Consider the following 26,341-nt stretch of genomic DNA (forward strand, 5'->3'; position numbering starts at 1 on the left):
GCCCCTTGTGAGTTCTCCTCAATTCTGAACCACTCTTACATTCTAATCAAGGAAGTATAAATCCCACAGGCCAGTTTGGGCAGAGATTTAGTTGGAATCCAAGATTACATCAGAACTCAACCCACACCTCTCAGGCCTAACCTTGCAGGTGGGTCCAAGACATTTCTGCAACTCAATTCTGTCTGCCTCTCCCTCCATTTCACCATTGAAGTCAAAATACACCATGTCACCTGCCAGCAGTGCATCGTGGGAAATTGGCAAGAGGCCTTGTTTCATTGCAGAGACCTGCAAAGGAAGAAAGCAAAGCTCTCCATGTTTCAGCTATGCATAAAAAACTCTCTCCATGCTCTCCATGCCTTTCCAGTTCAAACAGGAAACTTTCTAGAATGAAACTGTCCCCCTTTTTTCACTTTATAATACTCTGCAAGATGCAAACAGAACCGTTGACCAAACTGACTTAGAGTTGTGAACCTTCCATGCCTGGAGTGCGGCTAACTAAGGAAAGCTGCCCTACAGAGATGGGCCAGTGAAGGATGCCTCCCTCCATAGGCACCCCACAGCCGCTTCCTGTGGGAAGGAAAGCAAGAACAAGGTGCCTTCACTTCCCCTCCATGTCCCACTGTGTACGGCTCCTTCCCAGAATGCTTCTCCTCCCTCCTGGATTTTCAGCTTGTTTCCCTTCCAGGTTCATGGCTTGGTGACTTCACAGGTGCTCCTATTACGTCTTTTCCTTTGGGCTCTGCAGGGCACCCTATGCAAAGGACTTCCAGGCCAGCTCTGGGAGGACATCAAAATCTAGGCTCACATACTGAATTACATCTGGTTTGTTTAGCCTTTGCTAACTATCATAGCAAACTCAGCCCAAACAAAACAGCCCTGCAGCGTGACCCAGTCCGTGACCCGTCCAACAACTGCGAGAGTTGCATCCAGAGGGCTGGAGGAGTCCAGAGGTGAATGGAAATGGGATAGTGGGATCATCTCCGAGGAGATGCCTGTCTCCTCCATCCATCAAACCGAAGCTCTGTTGTGTCTCAGCATTCTGCTAGAAAGATGGACACCTGTTCCCCACCGCCGCCCTTACTGCAGTTGTGGCTGGTGTGTGCAGATGGATGATGCATCTCACATCAGGCCGAGCTGCATAGATGGCCGAGTGCAGGCTGAATCCTTGGGTGTCCACCGAAAAGCTGCTGCTGCCTTGCTCCACCACCTTCCCCAGGATGTTCACTTTAATCTGAGAAGGAAAAAGAGGAGGGTGGGGGGCGTCCAATGAGAAGATGGGCACCTGCCTTGGCTGACTAAGGTGACGTCTCCAGGGAAGAGTTCTTCAGGCGATTGGGAAGCAGCGATGCCTAAAGTGGGCGGAAGATCCTGGGATCCTAAACTCTTCTCAAGCTTACAGAAAAACCAGCCTATGGCCTCTCTGCATCTGCCATTCCTCTGGGCTTGCCGGCCTTCAATAACCTTTGGTGTACCCAGCGTGTCTCCATGGAAACCAGAGTTCCTCCACTTCAGCAGAGGCTATCCCTGCACCTCTGGGTCTGTCTGCTCCCTCTCAGTTACAGAGATGCAATTGCAGAAAAATGTCCCCTTAGGCATCCTCCTCACGGCTCCTCTGTAGGAAGATGCCGCCTCTCCTTGTCTCTATAGGCAATTCTCTTTCAATTATTTTCACTGTATTTTACAGTTTAAGTTTGTTATACCCCACCCAGTTCCCAGGATTGGCAGAGGCTATGCATATGGCACATATACACATACATACATACATATTTGTATATACATTCTGTCTCCTGGAGATAGATGATAAATAGATAGATAGAGATAGAGATAGATAGGATGGATAGATAGATAGATAGATAGATAGATAGATAGATAGATAGATAGAGGTAGATAGGATAGATAGATAGATAGATAGATAGATAGATAGAGGTAGATAGGATAGATAGATAGATAGATAGATAGATAGATAGATAGATAGATAGATAGATAGATAGATAGATAGAGATAGGATAGACAGACAGACAGACAGACAGACAGATAGATAGATAGCAAAAAATGTAAACATGGGCAAACTCCAGGAGACAGTGCAGGACAGGAAAGTCTGGCATGCTGTGGTAGATGGGGTTTGAAGAGTCGGATATGATTTAGTGACTGAACAACAAATACAACTGATAAAAAAAACTGTGTCACAATTTGTATGACTGTGCACCCGTCATCCAAGGGGCAGCCTGTCCATGAAATTCTAGAGGGGATTTTGTCACCCTGTCCTTCTGTTTCATATGAGTAGCTTCATTCTACACAGGCTGCTCTTACAGACTGTTGTAAGCAGGAAAATACAGCTGGTTGCAAAGCTCCAGTCTGCAGTCGCAGGCACAGAGCTGGACCCGAGAGTCCTGCATTCTCACCAAGCTGGATGCTGTAACTTCATGACAGGAAAGGCCTTCGGGACAAACCAGAAAATGTTCCTGTTCTTTGCTGACTCTCAGCTGTGAAAGGAAGGAAGGTTAAGAGCATAAGCAGCGCCCTGCTGGATGGGACCCCTGGACCATTTTGTCCAGCAGTTCTCAGAATGACCAACCAGCTGCCAAAGGAAGCCCACCAACCACCCAGCAGATACTGCCTTTGGGGGCAGCTTCCCTGCCCTCAAGGCTAAAAGCCATTAATCCCCAAAACTTCCAGGAACTGGTTATTCCAAGAAATTCATTCATTCAATTCGCATACTGCAAAACTAATGAAGATTCTAAAAGATAATTGCTTGCTTCAAGCCCAAAATGCTATCTCATTAAAAAAATATGGGAAAAAAACAGTTTTATTTCAATCTACAACAAAGGCTGGCCAGGAGAGAGGAGGATGGGATGACTCACCGTGACTGTGGTGCCACTGAGCTGTGCCCAGCCATAAAGGTCCAGCAGCCGATAAACACTGCTAACTTTGCAGCGCATAAGCCTCTCCCCTTTGGCCAGGGACACAGAGTCAGTGCTATGGAGGTCATTGATGGGTGTCACTGTGGAAAGGTCTGCAAAAGAAAACCAGGCATGGAATTTCCAGAAAATGGAGCGGAGTAACATGAGAAGGCTTTGGGGCTGGAACGCTAACTCAAAGGGCCTGCTCTTCCGTTGTCGCTCAAGCAATGCACCCTTTCTGTCCTGTGCTTGCTTCAAAAATTTAGAGCAGAGATGCAACCAATCGTTTTGCAGATGCTTGCAAAATCCGGGTTGCTCAGAGAGCCTATGCAGAGATTTAAGATTCTTCCTTTTGTTGAAGACAATTTTTCAAACAGTATGTTTCTTTATACTATAAGGCAACATTTCTCAATCTTGGCAACTTTAAGATATGTGGGCTTCCAACTCCCAGAATTCCCTGGCGAGCCTCCCAGCTTCTACCATACAACCCGATTAGCAGCATTCATTTGGCAAAGAAGGCAACTGCAGCGAGAGAGGCTGCCGCTTACAGCACAAGCCAGTAGAGGGTGTGTTGCCCAGAATGCAGACCCCCCTTGCCTGATGGCATCTGTGTCTTCATTGCACCCCACAATCTGCTAGACCTTCAAAAAACAGAAGGAGGCATGTCAACCCTATACATCCCCCTGTAACCTGGAGGTCCAGGAGAAGTCTCGGTATAAAATCCAGGAATTAGCAAAATGAAACTCTAGGAAGAGCAATCCAGCCATAGACATCCCACAAGCTTAAGAGTCACTCTCGAGAAGGTGGGCAGGTGAGGCCAGGTGGGGGAATGGCACAGGTAGAAAATTGGAGCTCAGCTAACATGAGAAGGAGGAGGAGGAGGAGGAGGAGGAGGAGGAGGAGGACCAGCATGCTCAGAAACCCCAGCATGACCAAATACCCTAGATGAGAGACCAACGTACTCAAGGGTGACGGAGGAAAGACGGAGGGAGCCGTGGTGGCCATGAACTCAGCTATCTGCTGAAGGGCCCAGATGTTGGAGTTGTTTCCTTTCTTTATTTGCTCTTGGATGAGACTCTCCAGCTCCTCCCTAAAAGACTGAAGACATCACAGAATAACTCTCCAGACAGCACAAGCAGGCTTCTAAGGGGCGTCTACAATTCAAATGCATTTGTCATATGAACATCCGGATAATCAGGAGGAGAAGCTTTCAAATTCTTCACTGGACCCGACCCCAGGGCAGAGACCTGGGGATTCAGTCTGAAGAGGGAGTTTCAGATCCTGACTGTCAGGGCAGCCCAGAAGATCAGGGAGGTTCACTAATCCCATCATGCTCAGGCCCTCTTCCCTGGGTTCAACTCTCCACTCCCAGCACATACGTGGTTCACCCTCTGAGGGCACCTACTCACGGGGCTCTGCAGAATCAGGGTGACTCTTTTCTTCTGCTCCATCAGGTTGAAGTCTTGGCGCAGGTCTGCAGCCATGTTCCTGATGCGCAGGTACTCCGGGTCGTCTTCTGAGAATCGGTCAAAGTAATGTTGGCTTTGAGCAGGGAGAGCGGAGACTTCCTCGGGAATGGTTTCGTCACTCATTTTTGAACTGATGGTGCACTTTGGGGAGCTGCAGGGAAGCACCAAAAGCCAAATTTGTTATACAGCTGAATATCCAAGCATATCAGTAACCAGGGGGCTGGACTAGAAGACCTGCAAGGTCCCTTTCAGCTCTATTCTATTCTAAACTGAAGCCCTCCTAAACAGCTCAGCTTGCTTGAAGGCTGCTCTGGACCAGCATCCTGTTTCCAACACCCTCCACTTTTGCAGATTACCTAAAGAGAGACCTTTGTATTCTATGCCTCTGGCTGAAATAGGCCCCGGGGTATCGTGCAACTAACAGGATGCAAATGAGAAGCATAAACCAACAAAGCATAGCAAGAACAAGGTTGCCAAAGAATACAAGATCAGAAATAAAACAAAATAGAAATCAATTTTCAGCTTTTTAAAAAAGGTAATTCCTGGAAACTACACATCAATTGATTTCCCCCCCCCCATTATTATTGCCTGTTCACTCATTGTTGGCAGCCTCTGGTCTTCCACACACTTTAATGGGGAAGCAGTATGTAAACAACCACCAGCGCAGACCTGTGTTGGCTGGGTTGCCTCCAGGGACCCAAACTCACCATAAGGCAGATCCAGAAAAAGGCTCTGGGCCTCGTAACCATTTATTTTATGTTGGGCAAGAGAGGGGCAAACAGTTGATATGTCTGAGGAAGAGGATGAGAACTTGTATCCGACGAAGCTAAAAGACCACGAAAAGCCATTTCACATTCATTTGAAAATTCCCTCCTCTGCCCCCTCATGCAGTTGGTACCCTCCAGATGCACCCCGCAATCCCCAGTTCAAGATCCAGATCGATGCATCCACAAGGTACAAGGGTAGGTGTTTGGGTGTCATGGAGTCTGTTTCAGGGATTTTGAAATCCAACAACAAGCTTCTCCCCGTCCTATCACCTGGGGGCCCAGCTGGCGATTCTCCTTGCCCCTACAGGACAGAACTGCTTCTGCTGCCTCCCACTCTCTAAAGATGGAGGCATTGTGCCAGTTGCCTAGTTACCCAGATGTACCAACCATGTAAAAATAAAGACTGGTGTTAAAGTAAGTTGGAAGCTAGAAAAAACTTCCTTCCAGCCAAAGAGAATTTGCTGTGTCTTAAATTGGTTGTATGTCTTCCTGAACTCGCCTTTTTCTAAACCCTTTTTCAAGGTGATATGCTGGGCAAGGGGAGGCCCTTGATGAGGAGGACAGAAAAGAGCAGGCCTGGGGATGGCTCTGGAGGGCCCCCTGCCCCAGGAGAAAGGCCCTGGCCCTTTCTGTTTGCATTCCAGATGAGACTCTGAAGAGCTGACAAAACATCGCTGCAACCCTGAGACAGCCTGGCGTTATCTGCTCTTTCGCACAACAGGCTTTTGATACAGTCTCACTCTATACTTCAAGAGGGACTTGGTGCCCGGCCTCCGTGAGTTACCTCTGTTGAAGCAGAGCATTCAAGTGGGCAAAACTAAGCCTGCACAAATCTTGCCTCTGCTGCCCATCTGAAATCAACAGGAATGTTTCTTGCAAGCCCTTCTGAGAACTGACTGTGCTCCTCCCCAGAAGAAACGGGTGGGTTTTCACCCTTGGGGAGCTTTGGCCAGAGCCAGGGTCTGGCCTGAGGTTCCGGCTGAAGAACCCCAGGAGAGAACATGAAGGAAGACATGAAAGCCAGACGTCTACTGGTCTTTGATGGCTTCTGCCTTTCCCTTTCCAGTCAATGAGATTTTTCTCCTCATGTTTGCAAAATTAGCTGTAAATATCTAAAGATGGTACAAGTTACATCTGGGGCAATTCAAAGCAAATATATGCTTTGATTCATTATACTCGCTTGGCCTACTGCGAGAGGATTTGCTGCGGATTCTTAATGGCACTTCAGGCAGGAAACAGAGAGCTGATGTTGATCCTAGAGCTACCGGCATTATTGCAAAGCGAGTGAAGAGACTATGGATTGCGAGTGAAATTTAAGAAAAATAAAATGTCCTCTGCTTGGATCCTGATTGCCTGTCAATCTGGGAAGGGGAAAATGGGATGAAACGAAGGGCTCAGTTCTGCAACACCAAAACCATCAAAGAGTTCAAGATATAATCCACCTGGCATAAGGGAGGTTATTTCATGCAAAGGCTATGAAGTCACTGGACAGACAGAGCAGCTCTTTCCATCTGCCAGGCAGCCTCGCCGAATCCCCTCGGCCCAGCCTTTGTGTGGTGGGCTTTTCCCCAGGGCAGCTGCCTGATCTGGAAGCAGCAGGCGCCTCATCTTCCTTGCTCTGCATCTGCTGAAGACATCTTAGTGCCCTTCAGCAAGCAAGATGCAAAGGCAACCCACCCCAAGCTGCCCCCCTTCGTATGTGGTGAGAATTCTCCAACCAGGGGCAGGTGCAAAGTCTCTGGAGGGGGCAGCCGAGGGAAGGCTTCTCTTCCTGAACAAAAGGATTGACCCTCTGACATACAAGGAACAGGACGAGACACAACTCAGATGTGGCAAAGGCTGGCAGCTTGCAGGCTTGAGACAAGCACACGGGTGCTGAATCCTTGTGTGCAGGGAGAAGCTTAGCTTGGAAACCTTGCCCCCGTGCTTGACAAATGCTTTTGCTTCATCTTGTAAAGCCTGGATGTTTGGAATTCAAAGGAATTAAATGACACCAGAAATTAAGCTCTTAGACCCCTTGCATTTTGCCTACTGTGCAAATAGACCAGATATTTTCTCTTTGCGCCCTGATAGCAAAACATCTGTCACTGCCTAGGATTGAATTCTCAACCTTCCAGGTGGGAGATGAGAGTCTTCACCTCTAGGCCACCACGCTGCTCTGCTCATCCTTAGGTTTATGATGAACAATAAAAAAAATCAACATTCACACAGCATAGAAAATGTGTTTTTCAATTTAATTTTGTGTTCTCCTGGCCCAGGGAGGGATCTGTTCAGGTCGCCTGCAATGGAAGGGTCCCTCAGTGTACATTGGACAGCTCCAAGCTGATACCTGTTGCAAAGGGATCCTGCCTTGCGCAGACTGACCCTGCTGCTGTCCTCTTCTTCTGCAGATCTGGCCATATGCCCTTCATTTCAAGGGACCAGCTCTGTCTTCCAATAGGGAGCCTGGCAATAGCCTGAAATTCCTGAGGGACCCAATGTTCCCTCGGTCCAGGGAGCTCCTGGTGACTCAGAACTGAAGCAAATGTTGGAAAAGATTTGAACCACATGTATCAATGCAGCATTTTATTTTGGCATCCAACTTTTTAAACTTGTTTGCATCCTTGACTGGGTAGGTCTTCAGCAATCCCTAGACAGGCATAATTGTCATCTTCCCTAATCTTTCTTATTCCGAGCCTGGAGCCACCACCCTGATGGGCCAAGAAGGGAAATGGGGCAGCAACCCTGCAAGAGTCCCCTTTGCCTGGCTCTGAGGAGCCCTGGAGCATAAAGCAAGTTTCACGCCTCCAGAGACACAATTAACTTTTGATCTATTACTGCGTGCAGAAATGGCTTTTCAGCCCCACACTGAACTTGGCATTTAAAAGAGTCCTTGGATGGAGAAGCGCCGGCAGCAGAATGGCTGCTTGTAGATTTAAGAGCTGAGCCTTGAATCAATCATTTATATTCAAAATTGCACTCTTCTCCTAACGTCTGTTATCTCAGGCACATCCTGGCTTATATTAATTTCAGAGATGAACTTTGCGATGCTCGAGGCACGTGCAGGCATTGTAAGGGGAGAGGCAGGTTAGTCCATGGTAGCAAAAACCAGGAGGAGTCAGGGACCACCTTTTCCCTCTAAGAATTTGTATTCAAAAGTTTATACAAGTTGGGAAATCCTTCTGATTTTTTGAGGCACATGAGCATTTCTTTTTTCTGGATCAAAACTTTTGCTTAGCAAACTGTTAGCTAAGCAAAAAAAAAAAAAAGCATGGAAACATTTCATCTGATCCCTGCTTTAATTTCCCAAAACCAGCTCAGCATTCCTGGATTGGCGGAGTGTGACTTTCCAACTACTTCCCTCACAACCATCGTCCCAGGTGCGGCCTTGCATGGTAGGTGGCTGCCATTCAGGCACCTCCTGCTGCATCTTTGCACTCCCCTCCCTTGCGGTGAGCAGAGCGTCAGGGCGGACGGAGTGCTCCCTCTTCTGAAGGGCACAATACAATCCCATCCTGGTCTGCTTGCATCTAAAACTACCCTTCGGACCTAAACTTGTTGTCCACAGGAGATTTTAAAGAAGAGACTAGACAATCATCTGTCTGAGATGGTATAGGTTCTCCTGCTTGAGCAGGGGGCTGGACTAGAAGACCTCCAAGGTCCCTTCCAGCTGTATTCTATTATTATTCTGTTCTATTACAAACAACAGGAAGGGACGTGGGAATCAGCCGTATGCATTCAATAATTTAAATTCAAGTTTATCTGTAGCCCCAACCACTTCTTGGTCTAACCCTGGTCAATGGTTTGAGCTGCGCCTTTAGCAAGCACTCAGAAGCAAGCTCAGCCCTTGACTCACTAAAGCTTGGGCTGCCCTGATTTCTGCAATTCATCTTCCAAAGATCTGAGGTGATGGAGATCACTGGTGTTCTCTGAGATTGGTTGGGTTGCTTGCAGACATTTCATGACCCAGGGAACATCATCCGCTATAAGGGAGGGTGGGGCTTGCTGCCTATTGATATACGTACAGCAGTTGGAGTGCAGCAGCAGATCCACTCTAACTGAGCCTCGTTCAAGGAGAGAGGATTGGAGCCCCAAAGCCCAAGAGCTCCGCAGTTAAACCAGCCATCTGGAAACCTAACTCTCTGCAGCTCAGTTGCCTTTAATTATATGGCATTTGTTGACAACAGAACCCTTCATTTTTAATTGGCCTCAAAGGGAAATTGAGCTGAACAGCTGACAGTAAATTAAAACACGTATATGTGTGTGTGAGTCAACAGTTCACGGCACTACCAACTGAAACTAGACTATATTTAATTCGCAACAAAGACTGTGTTGGTAGTAACATCGCTTCCTCTGCAATCTGACGTAACGTGTATTTTGGGATGTTTAAAAAAATTGTATGCTTCAGATATGCGAGAGTAAAATTCTAATTTCTCTAATGTCCAGTCTGTATGAAAGCTAAAAAGACAAAGTTCCCCTCAAGTTCACCTGGCTCTAGAACTGACATATCCATATTGTTTTCTTGGCAATACCAGTTTTGTGCTCAAGAAATGAGTAAGAAGCTGATTGAAAAGGTCACACAGCTAATATTGTTATAGAATACAAAGATCATTTTCTCAGCTGTACAAAAATAATAATAAAGGAAACACAAGCTTACAATAATATTCATGGCTCTTAAGTGCGGAGGTGATTTCAATGTAAGCACCAACATTTCTTGCTGTGCTGCCCTGATCAAAAGCCCACAGCAGTCTTTCTGACAAACGTTCCATGCGACCCTCACAGGCCAATGACCACTTTGGGGACTTGACTCTCAGGGACATTGAGGAAAAAATGATTCTGTTTCTGTACAGCAATTTACTTATCACAACACATTAATTAATGTGTCCAACAATTATTATGTAATACAATTAAAACTATATAAAATTATAAGCATGGAATATCAGCACAACATATATTGGATGTGGCTGTACACACCTCCAGAAATTAATTTTAAATTTTCAAGTGACAAAAGGGAAGTCATCTTATTTAATTATATTTAATTGTACATTACATTTAAAAATAATTATACATTTATTAACTGATCTTTGACCTGGGCTTGCGTATTTTTCGAATTCCAATCCTTGACGTGCCAATAGATAGGTTGGCCCTCATTTCTTCCCCAGCAACTCTGCACCCCAATTTTAATACCTAGTAAACTCTCATTCTCCAAACAATGTTCTTTGCTTCCTAACTAAGTTATTCTAGAATTATTATTGATTTAAAAAAGTTATTTTAAGTTAGGTTCTCAGCATTATAAAATTGTTCTTATATTGACCCTTCAAGGCTGAGAAGAGAAGAGAGGAAGACCAGAAAAATTATCAAACAGAAAAGGCAGTTTTGTCAAAGCGTTTGTTTCTATGGCCCTGTGAAAGAGGCGAATTGTCCACTTTGGAGACCTTGCCCAAAGACTCCAGGGCAGGATTTTCAGAGCTGAAAGTCAACATTGACTAGCAGTAACATGCTATTTCCTTTTTCCATATAACTTTTTCAATGCCCTTTAATATGGTGCTCAAAATAAAAAAATAAAATGCAAAGAAAATCGAGGAACAACAGAATCGATATGGTTTTAGTCAAACACAAAAGACCAAACTTCCAAAGAGTCAGAATCCCCTTTCTTCAAGATGGAGGCCAATCCTGGCATCAGTCAATAAGTTTCGGTTGCAGGGAATGAGGCTTCTCCATGCTGGGGAAGGCTCCTGTGAAAGACCAGGGAGCTTTCCTAGTTCCAGAAGAGCTGAGTTTTTCTCCTCCCAGAATCCCAGGGGGTCCCAAAGCCTGACCCGGAGAATGTTCACCTACTTCCAATCATGGCCAGGCTGTTCCTTAATGGCCCCAAGGAAGCTGGACCCAGAGTTGGTCCTTTGGTTTACTTCTGGCCAATGCAGATTGGGGGATTTGGGGGGGGGGGCTGCTTTTCCTGGCCTAATTGTTCTCTTGCTGTCATTTCCTGAGTGCTTGCTGGGAGAGATGGGGAGGCCCCAAGGAGCGCCTGCCCCTGGTCTAGAAGCTGCTAGGACATCCCGGAGGGTCAAATCCAGACAGATATTCTTTCAATAAAGTAGGATCCTAATCCAACTGTGCTGGAGACGTTTCCTTCTCCATCTTCCTTGTTGACAATGCTGTAGTGCCAGGGGTGACACATTCAGCTCATGTTCATTGACTAAAACAGGCCAGATACAACCTGGCCGCACTAAACTCTTGCACACTTTCTTACAGATGTATGTCTCAGATTATATGTTGCCTTTCCTCTGGGAGCTGAAGAGGGACAGTGAATCCACTGAGAGTGGACAGCTACGTGACACTTAATGAATAAGAATATAACAATAATGAAGTGGCACATACAGCACTCTTGTCATTTTTCCTCACAACAGCCCTGCCAGGTAGGTTGGGCTGAGAGACAGCATGGTCCAAAGCGTTCTCAGAGGTGCTCTTGGTTAAAAGTGGATTTGAACTCAAGTCTCTCCTATATCTGGGTTGGTGGTTTTGTGAAATGGGAAACCAAGCAAGAGGACTGAGTGGCATTTCTGCCTGGCGTGGAGAGAAAGCACAGAAAGCCAGCCTCATAGTCCACTTTGATACTTTTATTTTCCTTATTATTAAAGTTTTAAGCTATCCAAATTGCTACAGTGTTAACAATTTTGAGTCTAAATTGTATAAATAACACTGCACCAAGCTAATACCTATATTCTGTACTCTATTATTTGCATCTTATGATACAATAAATAACTAGGAATGGAAAAAAAAGGAATGCCAGCTTCCACCCACCCTTGCCAACCCTAAGAGGCCCACAACACTTCCATGCTCGGAGCATTTTTCCAAAATCAGAGATTTTTTTTAAAAAAATTCAAAAGCCTCACTCTGTCACCAACACACACAAAATCCATCCCATCACACACCAAATAGGTGTTGGGGCAGCTCAGGGCTTCCTTAGACCAAAAACACGTATATCAGTCTCTCCCTGTAGTTCACCCCCAGAATGACACCTGCTCCTCGGCCAAGCTCAGGAGTGAACTTTGGAGCTGCAGAAGCCCCCCCCCCATGGGAGTTTTCTCTCCTGTGAGAAGCAAAATCAGAGCAAGAAAGAGCCCCCCCTATTCTTGCCCCCATCTTCTAGAGCTATTCTCTCTCCTCCCTGGGAAGGGGCCAAAGCCACTGTGTCTCATCTACAGACACAGCTGTGGCTGTCCTGCAAGCGTTCAGGTTCTCCGAATGACGCCCTTCCAGTATTCGTGAAATTAGAAATCGAATTTCCTTTGGAAAAATCCCACTCCAAGGGGGACACTGCCCTGCAGGCTACCCTCCTCCTCCTCCAACGGAACAGCCATCATTATGACTCAGCAGAATAAAGGCAAGGTAAGGACCGCCCGGCCACCTCTCTCGTTTCAAAAGCAGCTGCAAGCAGAGACTTCCCACCGCTTGCATGTGTGTTTGTTGCATTTTGGCATCAACTAATTTCTAAAGCTGAACATAACCATGGAAACAGAGATGTGGCTTTTTCTCAGACACAGGGAGCACCAGTAGCTCCTATCAGGGAAAGGACGTATTGTGCAATACCACCCCTTCATTCAGGGCGATGTGACAAGGGAAAGTCAAGACAGGAAATGAAGCCGTGGAGTCTAAAGAGGGAGGCTGAGAAGACAGGCGGGCACTGACTGGGGAACAGTGAGAAGGCGGCCCGGATAGCAAGGAGGCAGCAAAATTAGCCACAGAGGAGTTTTACCCTCCAATGAGCAAGCTCTACAACCAGTGGTAGAAAAATGAGGCACAGATCACCTGGATTTTCACATTAAGAGGTCTGCTGTTCTACAAAGGAATTACTGAGCCTGTCATTTGCTTCTCTTTAACTGTCTGGTTTGGCACTGCGACCAAGGAAGACAGACACAGACTTCAACGGATAGTTAGAACTGCGGAAAAAACAATTGTTACCGCCTGCCTTCCATCGAGGACCCGCATACTGCACGAGTCAGAAAGAGGGCTGTGAAAATATCTGCAGACCCCTCACTTCCTGGAGATGGACTGCTTCAACTCCTCCCCTCAGGTCTGCTATAGGGCACTGAAAGCCAAAATAACCAGACACAAGGACAGTTTCTCCCTCCCCCCCCCAGTATATCACTCTGCTAAAAAAACTAATTCCCCAAAACGTTGTCAAACTACCTAGTAAGGCTGTATTACTATTATTCTGCTCACCTTTCTTATTACCTATCTCCTTATGACTATATCTTTGTTGCTTGTATCTCACGATTTATATTGTTTTATTTAGTATCCTAGTATGATTTATGTTGATTGTTTATTTAATATCCTTTGACTATCACTATTGTATCGTATGATTCATGATGAATGTATTTTTGTGATGGATCATGATTCATGATCATGATTTATCCCTTGTTTCTTGTATGTACACTGAGAGCTTATGCACTGGAGACAAATTCCTTGTTTGTCCAATCACACTTGGCCAATTGAGAATTCTATCCTTCTATCTTCTTTAATTGTGTCATGCCTCAGTTCCTCTCATGGAATTGTAAGTGCTGAACTGTTCCTCTCTCTTAAACATGGCCTAGCTATCTGGAAGCTTTGAGATGCCTGGAGCACAAAAGCCCCCATCATTGCCAGTTGCAAGAGAGAAAGGCGTCCTCGCTGGCTCTCCAAAGAGTGGACAATGTGTTAGCAAAAGTGTTGCAGTTATTGATTGGACAGCCAGCCAATGTCTGGATTCATAGAGTCTCCTGCCTGAGCAGAGGGTTGGACTAGAAAATCTCCAAGGCCCCTCCCAACTCTGTTATTCTGTAGTTCTATTTTGTAGCTCAGGCTAAACCTAGGCAATTGAATTAATTCAATAAACCATGATTCCGTTAACGTTGGTTTGCATGTTGTGTGATACAGTACAGGCTACATTTCATCCATGTAAGACAAGTCTAAAACAAGGTGTCTAAAGCTAGGATGAGGATGGTCTCTCTGCATGACTGAAGCTGTCCTAGGCAGGGAGAGTTTCACCTGCAGAGGCACCACTGCCCTGTGGACTTCTGTGACACCCACCCACCCTCCCACCCAGGATGGATGGCTTAGTCTGAAAAGCAACACAAGCGCCCTCTGGGAAGCCTTCCAAACCGCCAAGGGCTGTCCGAGTTTCCCATTTCTCCTCTCTCCATTGATGCACTTTGGGTTCTGTTGTTTTTAGGTTTCATCAAGGGAGAGGGTACAGATAGTCCTCGCCTTACAAGCACAATGGAGCCCAAAATTTCTGTTGTTAAGTGAGATTCGCCCCGTTTTATGAGCTCTCTTGCCACAGTTTTAAGTGAATCACCGCAGGCATTAAATTAGTAACAGAGTTGTTAGGTGAATCTGGCTTCTCCACGGACTTTGCTTGTCAGAAGGTCCGAGAAGATGATTGCGTCACCCTGGGACACTGCAGCCGTCGTAAATATGAGTCAGTGGCCAAGAGTCCGAATTCTGATTACATGACCATAGGGATGCTACAATAGTCGTAGTGTGAAAAACAGTCATAAGTCACTTTTTTTCAGTGCTATTGTAACTTTGAACAGTCACTAAATGAACTGTTGCAAGTCAAGGACTACCTGTATGGGGAAGGCCCAGATTCTTTGGGGTTATATTTGAGGCTTCACTGCTTGAATGAAGCTTTATGGTGTAGGGTGGGGCCTCGTCTACGCAGGAGTCCCCTCTTATTTTTACCCAGGCAGGCTTCCTCCCTTGATGGGCACGGAAGGAGGGCAGAAAACAACACCAAGCAGAAGAATTAAGCCAGGATGAACGCACACACGTTTTCTTCTACACATCCTGGTGGTCTGATAACAGGGCTGACACAGCTTCTCTCCTGATGGGGTCCAAAACAGCCACCCCACCCATTCAGCAAGAAGGATTCATCCAAAATATTTGCACTTTCTGATCTAGGACCTTCCGCCTCCAAGAAAGACCTCAGCCTCCCCAGCACCTCCGGTTTTACGAAGGAGGCCTGCGGGGGGGGGGGGAAGCAGCTTGCCCAGTGCAGGCTTCCCCCAAACCCTCCCTAAGCTCTGCGGCCCCGAACTCTGGCCGGCGCCTCTGCTTGTTACCCCTGGCTGGGCGGACTGGCACCGGGAGGAGAAATATACTAAGCCCAAGAGAAGCCGGGGACCCCCCTCCGCCCCGCAGGAGGACAAGGCCGCCCTGCAGACCAGCCGCGCCCGCCGGGAGCCCCGGGCAAGAGGCGCCGGGCATCTCGGCCGCAGCCGCTCCGGGCGCTCCCCCTCCCCTCAGGGGCGCCGCGGGGGAGGGGGAATCCGAGGGGGCTCCAGATGCGCCCCCCGCCCCAGGCAGGGTGACTCGCCACGCCCGCGAGAAGGCGCCCCCCCCCGCACGTCAAAGACAAAAGGGAGGCCGAGCGACTCCCTGCCCCTCCTGGGACCGGCGGGGGCATAAAGCTGGGGCGGCGGGGGGGCTTCAGCCCAGGAAAGACCCCGCCCGGCTGCCAAGTACCGGGAAGCTGCAAGAATCCCCCGAGATCGCCCCCAGATCCTCCCGGCTCCGGCGGGGGGGGGCGGCGGCGGCCGGAAGGTGTCCTGCAGCTTTTTCGCGGGGGGGACGGGGGTCGCTTTCCACCCTTTGCTGACCCGTTTGGGGAGAGGCGCCCCGACGGGGCTTCTGCCGGCTGTGGGCAGAGGAAGCGAGGCGCCCGCATCCGCCGCCCCCGCAGAGAACCTACCGCACCCTGGCGAAGATGCCGCCGCCAAACGGGCCGAGGGAGCCGCGGGGGCGCGTGGGCCGCCCTCGCAGGGGCCAGCCGCGGTTGAGCCCAAATCCGTCCCGCCGGCGAGCGAGCCGAGGCGCGCGTCCCCAGGCCGCCCTCAGAGTATCCGCGCTCGGCTCCGCCTCGCCGCCGCGCCGCCGACACGCCTCGCCCGGCGCTCCTCTGCTGCGCCGCAGAAAGAAGCCGCCGCCACCTGCACCGGGCTGGGGCCCGCGAGGCCGGCGACGACAAAAGGGCGCCTCCGCCAGCGCCCCCCAGCGGCAGACGGGCCCAACGGCAGGCGGCGCGCCGACCCCCGCCCGACCCCCGCCCGGCGCTCCGGCCGCAGCAAGGGGAGGGCCCAGCGACGCCCGCTGCCCAGGTGCTCCCCGCGCGGCGGGCCCGGAGGGGCGTTTCGGCCCCGCTTTGACGGCGGAAAGGCTCCCCAGAAACCGGTCCGCCGCGCAGGCAGCCGAGCGCCCCGTCCTCCCCGGCTGCGGGTCCGCGAAAGCCTCGCTGCTCGGCCCGCGGCTCCAGGCGGCGCATCCGGAGCCCGAGCCGCCTCGGGGCTTCGCCGGCCGGGAGCGCCCGCTGCTTCGCCCGGCCAGGCACGGGCCGGTGCTCCGCTCGCCCAGATCGGCTGTCCGCTGGGCGAGCACGGCGGGCGACGCGGTTCTGGGCAGCCGGGGGGGGGGCTCAAGGGCCGCCGGCCGGGTGGGGCCCGCAGGAGCCCGCCGGGACCTGGCTCGGGAGCCCCGCAGGGCGGGGCGGGAGGAGAAGTTCCCCGAGGCCGTTAGACCCAGAGCGGCTGCCTCTCGTCACGGCCAGCGCTGGCCTCCAGCCGGCTCTGCCGCCGCCGTCGCCGCCGCCCTGCCCGACCGGGTGAGGGGCAGTTGCGGCCCCGGGGGGGGGGACGGCCCCCCTCCTCCTCCTCCTCCCCCCCTCCGTTCGGCTGTAAAGGCGTCCCCCGCTTCCTGGCTTTTTCCTCCTGCTGCTGCTGCTGCCTCCCTGCAGGTGCTTTTTCCCGATGGCTGGGATGTTGGTCGCCGCAGGAAGGAAAGAGCCGCTTGTTGGGATGGGTGGGCTGAAGAGGGAGGGCTTTCCTGGTGGGCAAAGGGAAAGGATGATGGCATTTGAGGGGCACCCAGAACCTTAAAGAAGCTTCAGACCCTGAAGGAAAGATATTTAAGAAGGGCAAATATTGATAAGGGGTTTAATTGTTTGGGAAGTCGTTTTACAATTAGATCAGTCTAGTGGTTGGGGCACCATGCCAGAAATCAGGAGGCTGGGAGTTCTAGTCCTGCCTTAGGCAAAAAGCCGGCTGGGTGAACGGAGGTCAGGGTGAGGCCAGCCCAGAGCCATGGGGCTGGCAGTGGGGCACTCCAGTGAGGAATTATTCCCAGTGGAGGAGAAGAAAGAGGAGGAAAAGCACAGATAAAATAAACTTTAAAAAGGAAAGAAAAACAGGTGGAGAAGGAATGCCGTTGGAAAGGTAGTGCAAAGTACAGCGCAACCCCTGAGAATGGTGTCTGTGTGCAACAAGGGAACCAAAATGGAGTAAGTAAAGGAATGAGGACAATTTACTACTTTTCTATACTTTTACATTAACTGTATGTATATATATATGTGTGTGTGTGTGTGTGTGTAATAATTTTTTTCTTTTTCTCTATGCCTTTTCCCTCTTCTCTCTGAGAAATACAAACTGTTTTACCTTAACAATAGCTACAGGAGGAGCTGAGGCTGACTTTTACGTATTATTACAGTATTAACCTCAAGAGGCTTAAGTCCTCCATAAATCTAATGTTCTCTTACATATAGCGCAACTCCAGGCCTCCAGAGCCCGGACTGAGCTGCGGGGGGCTGCAAAATCACTCCGTGGCCATAGATCTGGGCTCCGGAGGCTTGGAAAAGGCCTCTGGAGCCTGGATCGGGCCAAGGAGGGGCCACAAAATCACTGCAGCCATGGATCCGGGCTCCAGAAGCTTCGAGAAGGCCTCTGACAGTTCAGGTCATGTTGTCCAATTAATCCTCAGGCAGTTATGAAAAGAACATCTCTGTTCGCCACAACATCCCTCCTGGGTTCCAATCCGATAGAATTCACCTGTGCATTCCAAACCTTCCCCTCCACCATTGCTGATTGTAAGCAAGCTAGGAGCAGCATGACAACCCCAACACCAGCAATCTTCTTAGCTTGACAACTGTTTCGAAATGCTGCTCTAAGTGAAATCAGCTTCAGGGTCTTCTTTATTTTTCCTTGGATGGCCAGTAGGTGGAAGTGGTGGCATTTGCATTTAACATTTTCCTTCTGATCTGCAGGGCTCAGTACGAAGAATAACAACAGAGTTGGAAGAGATGGTGGAGGTCTTCTCGTCCAAGATCTTCTTGGAACCCAGAGTTTGTCTTCTGGGGTGTTGGCTATTCCTGCCAGTTTAGTGTCATCTGCAAATTTTTAGGCTCTCCAGTGTTCAGGTGGAGGCTAGACGGGCATCTATTTGGGATTCTTGCATTAAATGGCTCCTTCCGAACTCTACAGTTCTGTTATTTGGAAGGCAATAAAATAATTAGAAGTAGCATTTGAAGCAAGAGTAAAGGCATTGTATTCTTCAGCCATCTATCATCAATGTTAGCTCTAGTGGTTAAGGCACCCGGTTAGAAACCTAGGGGATTGTGAGTTCTAGTCGTGTACTTAGTCCTGCCTTGTTCACTCAGGCTTCCATCCCTCTGTGGTCAGTAAAATGAGGACCCAGATTGTGGGGGTAAATGCTAACTCTGTAAATGCTCAGAGAGTGTGTAAAGCACTTTGAAGTCTTAAGTGCTATTGCTGTTGCCTTAGGCATGAAAGCCAACTGGGTAACTTTGAGCCAGTCACACTTCCTCAACCCAACCTGCCTCACAGGTTGGGGGAAATAGGAGGAGGAAGGAGTATTAGGGGTGTTCGCCATCTTTCCCCATTGCTCATGACAGGCTCCCCTCTCCCCGGCAGAAAATGGGTTTACTGAGTTAAGCTTTGCTGCCCTAATCAATGATTTGCTGCCAACGGTGGGATCCTAATTAGGTGCAGCTAGATGGTTGGGTAAATCTTGGACTTTGTTGTCTCCCCAAAATTTAACCAGCCAGTAAACACAGGAGAGAAGCAGAAGTAGGGAATTTTTAAAGACTATGAACATCTTGATATGAGGGAATGAACTCATAGGTATTTCTGTAAATTGAAAGCTTTTCCAGCCTCAATGAATTTTTTTCCAGTGATTTTTACACATACAAAACAAGAATACTTAGTGTGGCTCTTTTATTAACTTTTAAACCTAAGATGTGCTGATGAAGGAAGAAACATAAAAGAAATAGAAGAGGGTACTTAAAAGTGCTCAGTGTGATGAAAAGATCTTCTCTTCATTCATAAATGGGTCTCTGAAAGACAATGTATAAACATGGGTTAATCTTTTGGATATAGCTAGCTATGACAAAAAAATTCTGACTGCTCTACTGAGTAAAAAAATAAAATAAAATAAAATATACCACGGGTATAAACAGAAAAAATATGACATAAAGTAAATTGTTTTATTCTATCCAGAAAGGTGGGACCATATAAGTAGCAGCACAGATAAAAAAAAAAAACCCACAAAGTTGTCAAAGCTATTTGTTTAAATTTGTTCTTTAAAAGCCTTGAATAGATTAAAAATTGCCAAAAGAATCTACAAGGCAAAGAGGAATTTTCTCTACAGCCATTCTTGGCATCATTAAAAGGGAAGGGAAATACCACAGTTGAGTAACAATGCCCTTATTTTAATCTCCTGAGACCACAGTGGTCACTGCATCCTAAGAAGAACTGAAGAGCTCAGAATGGTGCAAAAAGGAACAGCCAAGTGTGTGTGTAAGCAGCTGCCTGCATTGGGGCTGAAGTTCAGATGGCAGACACAGACAGGCACTCAGGATCATGCCTGTCGGAGACCACAAAGGCTGAAAGTAGCTCTCCTCCCTTTCTCACAATCTGAGATCTTGGGGTCAACTAAAATTAAGCGCAGGGGGGTTCAGAGGGAAATGGTTTTTCTCACACAGCGTGTAGTGAAACCATGAAATCAGTTCCCAGGAGTTGTGAGAATGGCGGGCCCAAGGACAACCCTGTAGGCAGGGAGGCTCTCAATGACTGTGGAGGGAAAGGATGTGGATTTATTCTTTGTGGTGCCAGATGGTGGGACATCTCCAAACGTGAAATAAAGGAGAAATTTCCGGACCACGGGAGCTATGAGTCCCTCACTGAACGGTCCTGGTAGGCACCTTTTGTCTGGGATGGGCTGAAGATTCGTCCCCTGGTCAGAGGCTCCCTCCTTCTTGATTTTGAAGATCTGCAAGGTGCCCCCCAAATCTGGGATTCTATAGGTTAGAGCTTTGTGCTGGCAATTGCAATGATGGTAATAAAGACTGGTTTGAGTTGCCCTTTGACCCCAGGCTTGTGCTTCATTGCCTGGGCTCACCTAGTTAACAGGCTCCAATCAGTTAACAGGAAACACATTTTCCTCTTGTACACCCATCTATAGGTAAAACACCTGTTCAGCCTTACCAACTACTCGCTTTTCTGAAGCTCTACAATCCCCATGTAAGCAGGCAGAATGGCCTCCCCCCAGGTGTCCACAGGGGCTTGCATCATCTGATTGGTCCACACCAGCTCCAGGCCATTCTCGGTCTTGATGTAACAGCCAGGCCGCTCTGCTGGGAGGGGCGCTGGGAGGCACTTCTCTGAGGGCTCTGCCACCGTCACTGGCCCAGGAGGTGGACCCTTCGGGACATCTTCCCCCTAAGAAAAGAGGAAAGGAGAATGTTTCACTGGAAAGGCCAAGTTGGGTCAAGAGGAAAGAGGGCAGCAGATGCTCCCTGGGAAGCCTCCCAGCAGTGAGGAAAGCTCTGTGGCTTTGAGGGCCAGGAGGAAGAGCCGCCAAGACAATGGGCAGAGAAGGGGGGCTTGAGCCCAGGCAGAGAAAAGAGTGTGAGTGAGTGTCACATGAAGCGAAAGAGGGGTAAGTGCATTCAGACTTGCAAGATTCTGTGACTGCAGCCTTGGAATAAAGTTATAAGGCCCTACAAGGCATTAGTTCCTTACTCCGGTCTACCTTGAATGGTTGACAAATTTTGAAGCTACAAAACTATTGTGCCATTTCAGGCTTGATGTGGAAATGCCATTCGAACATTCCACACAAGGAAAAAAATGCCAGTAAGAAAAAGGGTGCCATTTACTTTGGGAAATGAGATGGTTCCCCCCCCTGACATCTAAAGCTGTGCAGCCCCAAATGCCACTTCCCCATCTCGGGTGGGCTGTTGCCGATCAGCCCAAACATGGTGGAGGGATAAAGCAGACTTCCAGGTGCAGCTCATTGCATGCCAGAACAACTGGACCCAGGACAAGTTCTTCCCTCTGGCCATCGCTCAGCCGAACACCCAATTCTCACAGCTGACAAAATACAGTGTGACTCCTAAGTTTTTTTCCTAATGTGTATGTATGTTAACTCTTGGGGTGTGGCTGCAATATTGTCTTTTATTATTTTTTACTTCCTCCTTTTGTTGGCTGTACACTTTAGTATTATTATTGTATTCTGTTGTTTTGCAAATACACTGAGTGCTTCTACACTAGAGACAAATTCCTTGTGTGTCTAACCACACGTGGCCAAATAAAGTATAATATGTTAGAAACTGACATAATCCAGAATCAAATTTTGGAATGCCACAGGAGTTGTGTCCAGTTTTGTGGTGGAAAGCCACATATTCTTGGGTCCTCAGGGGAGGAAGTTGTTGGAGGACAGGAGACCGGCTGTGTACACTTTCACTCCGATTTTGCTGCTTGATACCATTTTGTTATCATTCTTATTCCAAGCTTTTAATCAGCGTAAAGTGCCCTACCGGCTATGTTTTAAAAAATTAAAAGTGCGTATGTGAAAAAGAGGCCTGTTGCTTGGAATTTGGCAAGAGAGAGTCCTTTCATACCACGCAGTGCAGGATCAGACCTTCAGTTCACAGAACGGTATTATTGTCTTAGCTGGAGAGCAGTTTCATGCCTACCTCAAGCCCTCCGGTTTCTTTCAGAATCAGGCGCAACAGGCGAATATATTCAGCTGTGGCTTTAAGCATATCCACCTTACTTGGCTTCCGGTCTTTTGGAATCAACGGGACAATAGATTTCAGCTTGGAAAAGCCACTGTTCAGATTCTTGATCTGTTTAGACAAAAAAGGGGAGGGGAGAGGAGGGGAGGGATCAAAGTCAGCTAGAGGTCTTGATACTTGCCTGTGTGAAGAGAGAGAAAAGTTGCACACGGCAATTTTATTAGAAGAGGTAAATAAAATAATGAGCTTTAATAGTGCTCAATAGTGAAATTAAAAAGTTTTGCAAATATGCCAGACATAGTTTTACAAGGTTCTTAAGGATTGTAATGCTGGCTGTCACTATCAAAGCTTTTGTAACGAAGCATCAGATCAGGCTAATGACATGAGAGCTCTTTCGCATTGTCTCCCCAAAACTGCTACTTTTGTTGGAGTCTTCAACTGAACAGGTTTCACATATCACGGTAAGCCAAAAATGCAGCTGGCTTAGCGTTTCATGATCTCCACTAGATGGTGGGCATCTAATTGGTTGTGTAAATCTATCCAATTACCTCTTATTAGATAAACCACAAATATACCATGGCTAATGATCCAGATTGGAACTACCGGAGGAGGGCATGAAACCTGGCAGTCTTTCATGCCTTTTGTCTCTGGCAAGATGTGACTGCCAGCCTCCTAATTCAAACCTGACACAACCTCTGCAGATGGAGATTAACCATTGACGCATTTACAATATTTATGCAAAGTCAACTTTTGAAGTTGATAAGAACACGTTCCAAAAATGCCAAGAACCGTTTTACTGCCCCTTTCTCAGGAGAGAAAGCTAAGAAAGCTGTTCCAGAAAAGTCAGGGTTGACCTAAGCCCCCCAAGGGGTCTGGGTCTGTTTCCCCCCCACTAGCTTCTAGTGTCCCTCTACCACCTTCCCCACAACAAAAAGCCCTCCCTCATGACTGCTGCAGCCTTTAATTAAAATGATTCTTTCATAAAATATTTATTGAATCATGTAAAAATAACATTAAACCCATTATGCATTAACATAAATATTTCTCATAAAAACTTATTTTTAACAAATAAAAATGACAAAAGATTTATTTTTTGGAAATATTTTCACTATCTGGCAAATAATTTTGATTTGGAGGGCCACTGAGAGGGTCGTAGGGGTCTCCGGAGACCCTGGGGCCAACTTTAAGAAAGACAGACACTTTCCTGAGGCCTGATCCAGGGCTGCTTCCTGGGAGGAAGGTGGGCCAGGTGAGCCAGTGGGGAAGGGCCCCATGCCTGCTTACCCTCTCTCGCTCTTTGGCATTAGCTGCCCGTCTCCGACCCAGGACCTGCTCCCGGTTCTCGGTGGGGTAATAGTAGCCCGCTGGCTTCCTCTTCATCCGTGTGATGGGAGCCATGAAAGGCAGGGAGCCAAACTGCTTGCTTAGGATCTCACCCAGGACTTCAGCTGGAGGGGCCAGGAAGAGCCGAGGAAGCTGCTGAGATTCCCCACCAGAGGTTTCCTTGGCCATGCTTGCCCTATATTGCAAAACAGAGCCACTCATCATCGGAGCAAGGGCCCCCAGCTGCAGCAGTTTCTGTCTGTCTGTCATGCAACTTCTTAAGGGGAAAGAGATGGAAGGGGAGGGGGGAAGGAGGGACACAGGTGGCCTGCAAGCTCCAGAGCAGGGGCCATTCCCTTCCTGCAAAATTGCAGTTTCAGAGAGTCTGGACTTTAAGGCCAGTTCTTCCTCTCTGGTGCTTACAGTTTCACCTTGGAGCCATGCTCAGATGCTGGGAGGTGAGCTCTGGGAGGTGGGAGACTCCAGCCCCTCCCTGTATTAATCACAATTAGCTTGGCTGAGCTGAAGCCGACAGGCCCCCTTGCTCGAGGTCAGCAGCTTGGCTAATGGCTCCTCAGGTTTTCAGCCTCTAACCAATTAGAGTAGAAAAGTCAGTGTGCAACTTTGAAATTGGTAGAGCGCTTTTTCATTTTCCTATTCCCAGGCAGCCTAAGTTGGGTTTGGCTAAATCCCAGATCTCCTGTGCCTCCCTAAGTTTCAGCTTGGTTTGAAGCTGCTTTGATCACCCTGAGTGCAACCCCAGGGAATCTGAGCCACCTGGGAGAACCACTTAGGGAAAAGGATCTGCTCTGGAACTTACTGTGCTAGATTTCAGGGCTGCTGCTGCTATTATGGGATGGCTGATTCCAATTGGTCCTGCTGGGGCAGCTCTTCCCACACTTGCTTGAAAGCAGCAGTTTCTACAAGATGCTGACCTTGTGCCCTCCTTCTTTACAACCCAGTGGAACGATGGAAAGAAGTGTGGTGGGGGGAGGATGCTGGGGCTGCTTTTCCTATTGAAGTGAAGCATGGAGCGGGTCATGTGTTTGCCAATGCCGTCATCTTCACTGTCTAATCAACAGCATGGATTTCATGGCCACCCATCCAAGATGGAAGTCAGGGCTGAGCCTGCTTTGCTTCTCAAGATAACCCAAGGTAAAGTAGCTGCTGACATCTACTCAGACGGTGGCTGTACTCCAAAACCAAGAAGGAGTTCAGATTGAGGGACTATTAATGGAGAATTTAGCTGCCTGGGCACTTGGTGCTTGCGAGTTGCAAAGGAGTCACATTCCATCTTAAGGAACAGGTTTAACCCTTTTTCCTGGTCAAAGACAACCTGACCTGACCTCAGTTATCAACACTCTATAGCTCCTGGTTTAAACTACTGTAATAAGAAGTGCTTGGGGCTGCCCTTGCAGATGGTTCAGCATGATGCAAAGGCACTGGCAAGATTGCAGCCCAGGAGTTGTAGTCCTATAACTGCAGCAGTTGCCTCGGATTCATTTCCCGTTCAAAGGTTGTTGGCCTTTGAACAACCCTCCCTTCCATATTGACTAGTTGTTCTTGTTGACAGGAAAACATTTCAGCAGGACTACTCCCTGACACTCTTTTGGGGACCAAAACTGCTTTGAAAAATCTCCCTCAGTCTTAACAGAAACTTGTCCCAGATTCATTATCATTCTAGTGGTTTTGCCATCCATTTCGAGTTGCTCCAGGGTTTTGATCAGTATTTCATGATGGTATAGGTGGCTTTTATGTAACTGACCAACCATAAAATTATGTCCTTTGGTTTTTCTAAACATCTCCCAATTGTTTTTAGATTGAAAAGCCCTCTCTAAGTGCCACTATCTTTCATAAATCTGGTCTGAGCTTTACTAATGGTGTTATTGAACCTTCCTGGGTTCATTAAGAAAAAGACTTTTATTAAACCATTTACTACATTACTGATAAGATTAATGATTCTGTGTTAAGGGCATTCTGTAGTTCCTGCTTTTCTAGGAAGTGGAATAAAAGCTGTGTGCTTAAAGTCTTTGAGCAAGTGGCGTCTTGCAGAGATTGGTTAGAGGTTTTGCTGATTTCGCCTTGGAGATTTTAACATTTCTGAGATTCTTGCATCTGTTCTCAGCCTTCCTGTTCCTTAAAAGTTTAATAGCATTGCTTATTTCACATTCTAGTGTGGATTCAAGGTTGCAAATGGGTGAGTTTTCACCTCTGCATTCAAAGAACTTTTCTGCATATTCTGTCTATGCATGATTAATTCTTGTTATTAATTCAATTTCCTATTTTGATACCTCCCACCAACTTCAGCATTATATTAATATAGAAGTTACATTGATGAGTACAGCAACTGCATGGGAATTTTTCTCTTGTCTCCTCTCTCTAATAAGCATAAGAACGTAGTTTAATATAACTACAGGCATGGAACTTCTTCAAAAATTATAGAATTTATGGAGTTCTAAATTTGATGATTGTGTAGCTGATTTTAAAAGAATTATACACTGAACAACTCTTGCTATATAATGTTGTATCTTATGCTGAAGGAAAAATCTTCATCAGGGTCCAGTCCAAGCTGGGAATAAACAACATGGCCACTGCTTTAGAAAGAAGGTTGCAGTTTATTAAAGAGGAGAGCAAGACAGAAAGATGACTCTGGAAGAAAAGAGAGAGAGAACACATGTAGGGAGTGGGTTTTTATACCCTCTGGGGCTCTTGAGATTGTTTTCCGTTCCTGTTTGAGGCTTTGTATTTCCTGTGTCATGTACTTTGACCTGAGTCTGAGTGTGCCCCTTTGGCATCTGTGGGTTAATCCTATTATGATCTGTCTTAGAGTTTGGGTGGGGTATGTAGATTTTAAGGGTTGAGGAAATATGATATTCTGCCTTTTTAATATTTACTTCCCGGGGGGGGGCTGACTCCCCACACTTATGTGTAATTTCCTTTGCAGATAATGAAAGCTGAGTTGGAGACATTAGTCTTATCAAGGAAGTCAATAGTTACATTTGTTCTTTTATTGAGCTGAAGCTGAGTAATAAAAGTTTTACACAAGAGACTAACAAG

General features: G+C 47.6%; 3 protein-coding genes across 8 annotated transcripts in view; 1 reads left to right on the forward strand and 2 right to left on the reverse strand.

Annotated features, from left to right (window-relative positions):
* ADD2 (adducin 2) overlaps positions 1–15,984 on the reverse strand; it is a 33,025-nt gene extending 17,041 nt beyond the window's left edge. For 5 of the 6 annotated variants that reach the window (XR_005554396.1, XR_005554395.1, XM_039324085.1 and 2 more), the window contains exons 1-7: positions 15,851–15,984; positions 4,310–4,520; positions 3,863–3,998; positions 2,862–3,013; positions 2,403–2,483; positions 1,082–1,231; positions 142–285 (exon numbers count right to left, since the gene is read on the reverse strand). Coding sequence is in view for 4 of the 6 variants with exons in the window: in XM_039324085.1 (XP_039180019.1) it covers positions 142–285; positions 1,082–1,231; positions 2,403–2,483; positions 2,862–3,013; positions 3,863–3,998; positions 4,310–4,492 (846 nt within the window). In the remaining 2 variants the exon portion in view is untranslated. The remainder of the gene's footprint in view (positions 1–141; positions 286–1,081; positions 1,232–2,402; positions 2,484–2,861; positions 3,014–3,862; positions 3,999–4,309; positions 4,521–15,850) is intronic. The other variant, XM_039324086.1, reaches the window with a different exon arrangement.
* Positions 15,852–20,404, forward strand: LOC120299342 (collagen alpha-1(I) chain-like). Its single transcript, XM_039324090.1, has 2 exons — positions 15,852–16,888; positions 18,191–20,404. Exons 1-2 carry the CDS (start codon positions 15,866–15,868, stop codon positions 18,305–18,307), a joined length of 1,140 nt encoding a protein of 379 aa, XP_039180024.1. The 5' UTR covers positions 15,852–15,865; the 3' UTR covers positions 18,308–20,404.
* Positions 19,158–23,473, reverse strand: FIGLA (folliculogenesis specific bHLH transcription factor). Its single transcript, XM_039324091.1, has 4 exons — positions 23,246–23,473; positions 21,920–22,072; positions 20,430–20,663; positions 19,158–19,279 (listed from the first exon to the last, which is right to left on the reverse strand). The coding sequence occupies exons 1-3, from the start codon at positions 23,471–23,473 to the stop codon at positions 20,433–20,435; spliced, it is 612 nt and encodes a 203-aa protein (XP_039180025.1). The 3' UTR covers positions 19,158–19,279; positions 20,430–20,432.
* Between the last annotated feature and the right edge of the window lie 2,868 nt (positions 23,474–26,341).

This window comes from Crotalus tigris, unplaced genomic scaffold (genome assembly GCF_016545835.1).
Source record: "Crotalus tigris isolate CLP2741 ecotype Arizona unplaced genomic scaffold, ASM1654583v1 scf7180000024293.1627790, whole genome shotgun sequence".
Taxonomy (NCBI): domain Eukaryota; kingdom Metazoa; phylum Chordata; class Lepidosauria; order Squamata; family Viperidae; genus Crotalus; species Crotalus tigris.

What these genes read in the sequence shown, in the direction of transcription:
- FIGLA (XM_039324091.1), bottom strand. Translation starts at nt 23,473, where the DNA reads ATGGCCAAGGAAACCTCTGGTGGGGAATCTCAGCAGCTTCCTCGGCTC. An exon ending in ATGCCAAAGAGCGAGAGAGG is followed by an intron (nt 22,073 to 23,245) that starts GTAAGCAGGCAT and finishes TTGTCTAAACAG; the next exon opens with ATCAAGAATCTGAACAGTGG. An exon ending in AAGAAACCGGAGGGCTTGAG is followed by an intron (nt 20,664 to 21,919) that starts GTAGGCATGAAA and finishes CTCTTTTCTTAG; the next exon opens with GGGGAAGATGTCCCGAAGGG.
- LOC120299342 (XM_039324090.1), top strand. Translation starts at nt 15,866, where the DNA reads ATGCCGCCGCCAAACGGGCCGAGGGAGCCGCGGGGGCGCGTGGGCCGC. An exon ending in CTGCTGCTGCCTCCCTGCAG is followed by an intron (nt 16,889 to 18,190) that starts GTGCTTTTTCCC and finishes TCTGATCTGCAG; the next exon opens with GGCTCAGTACGAAGAATAAC.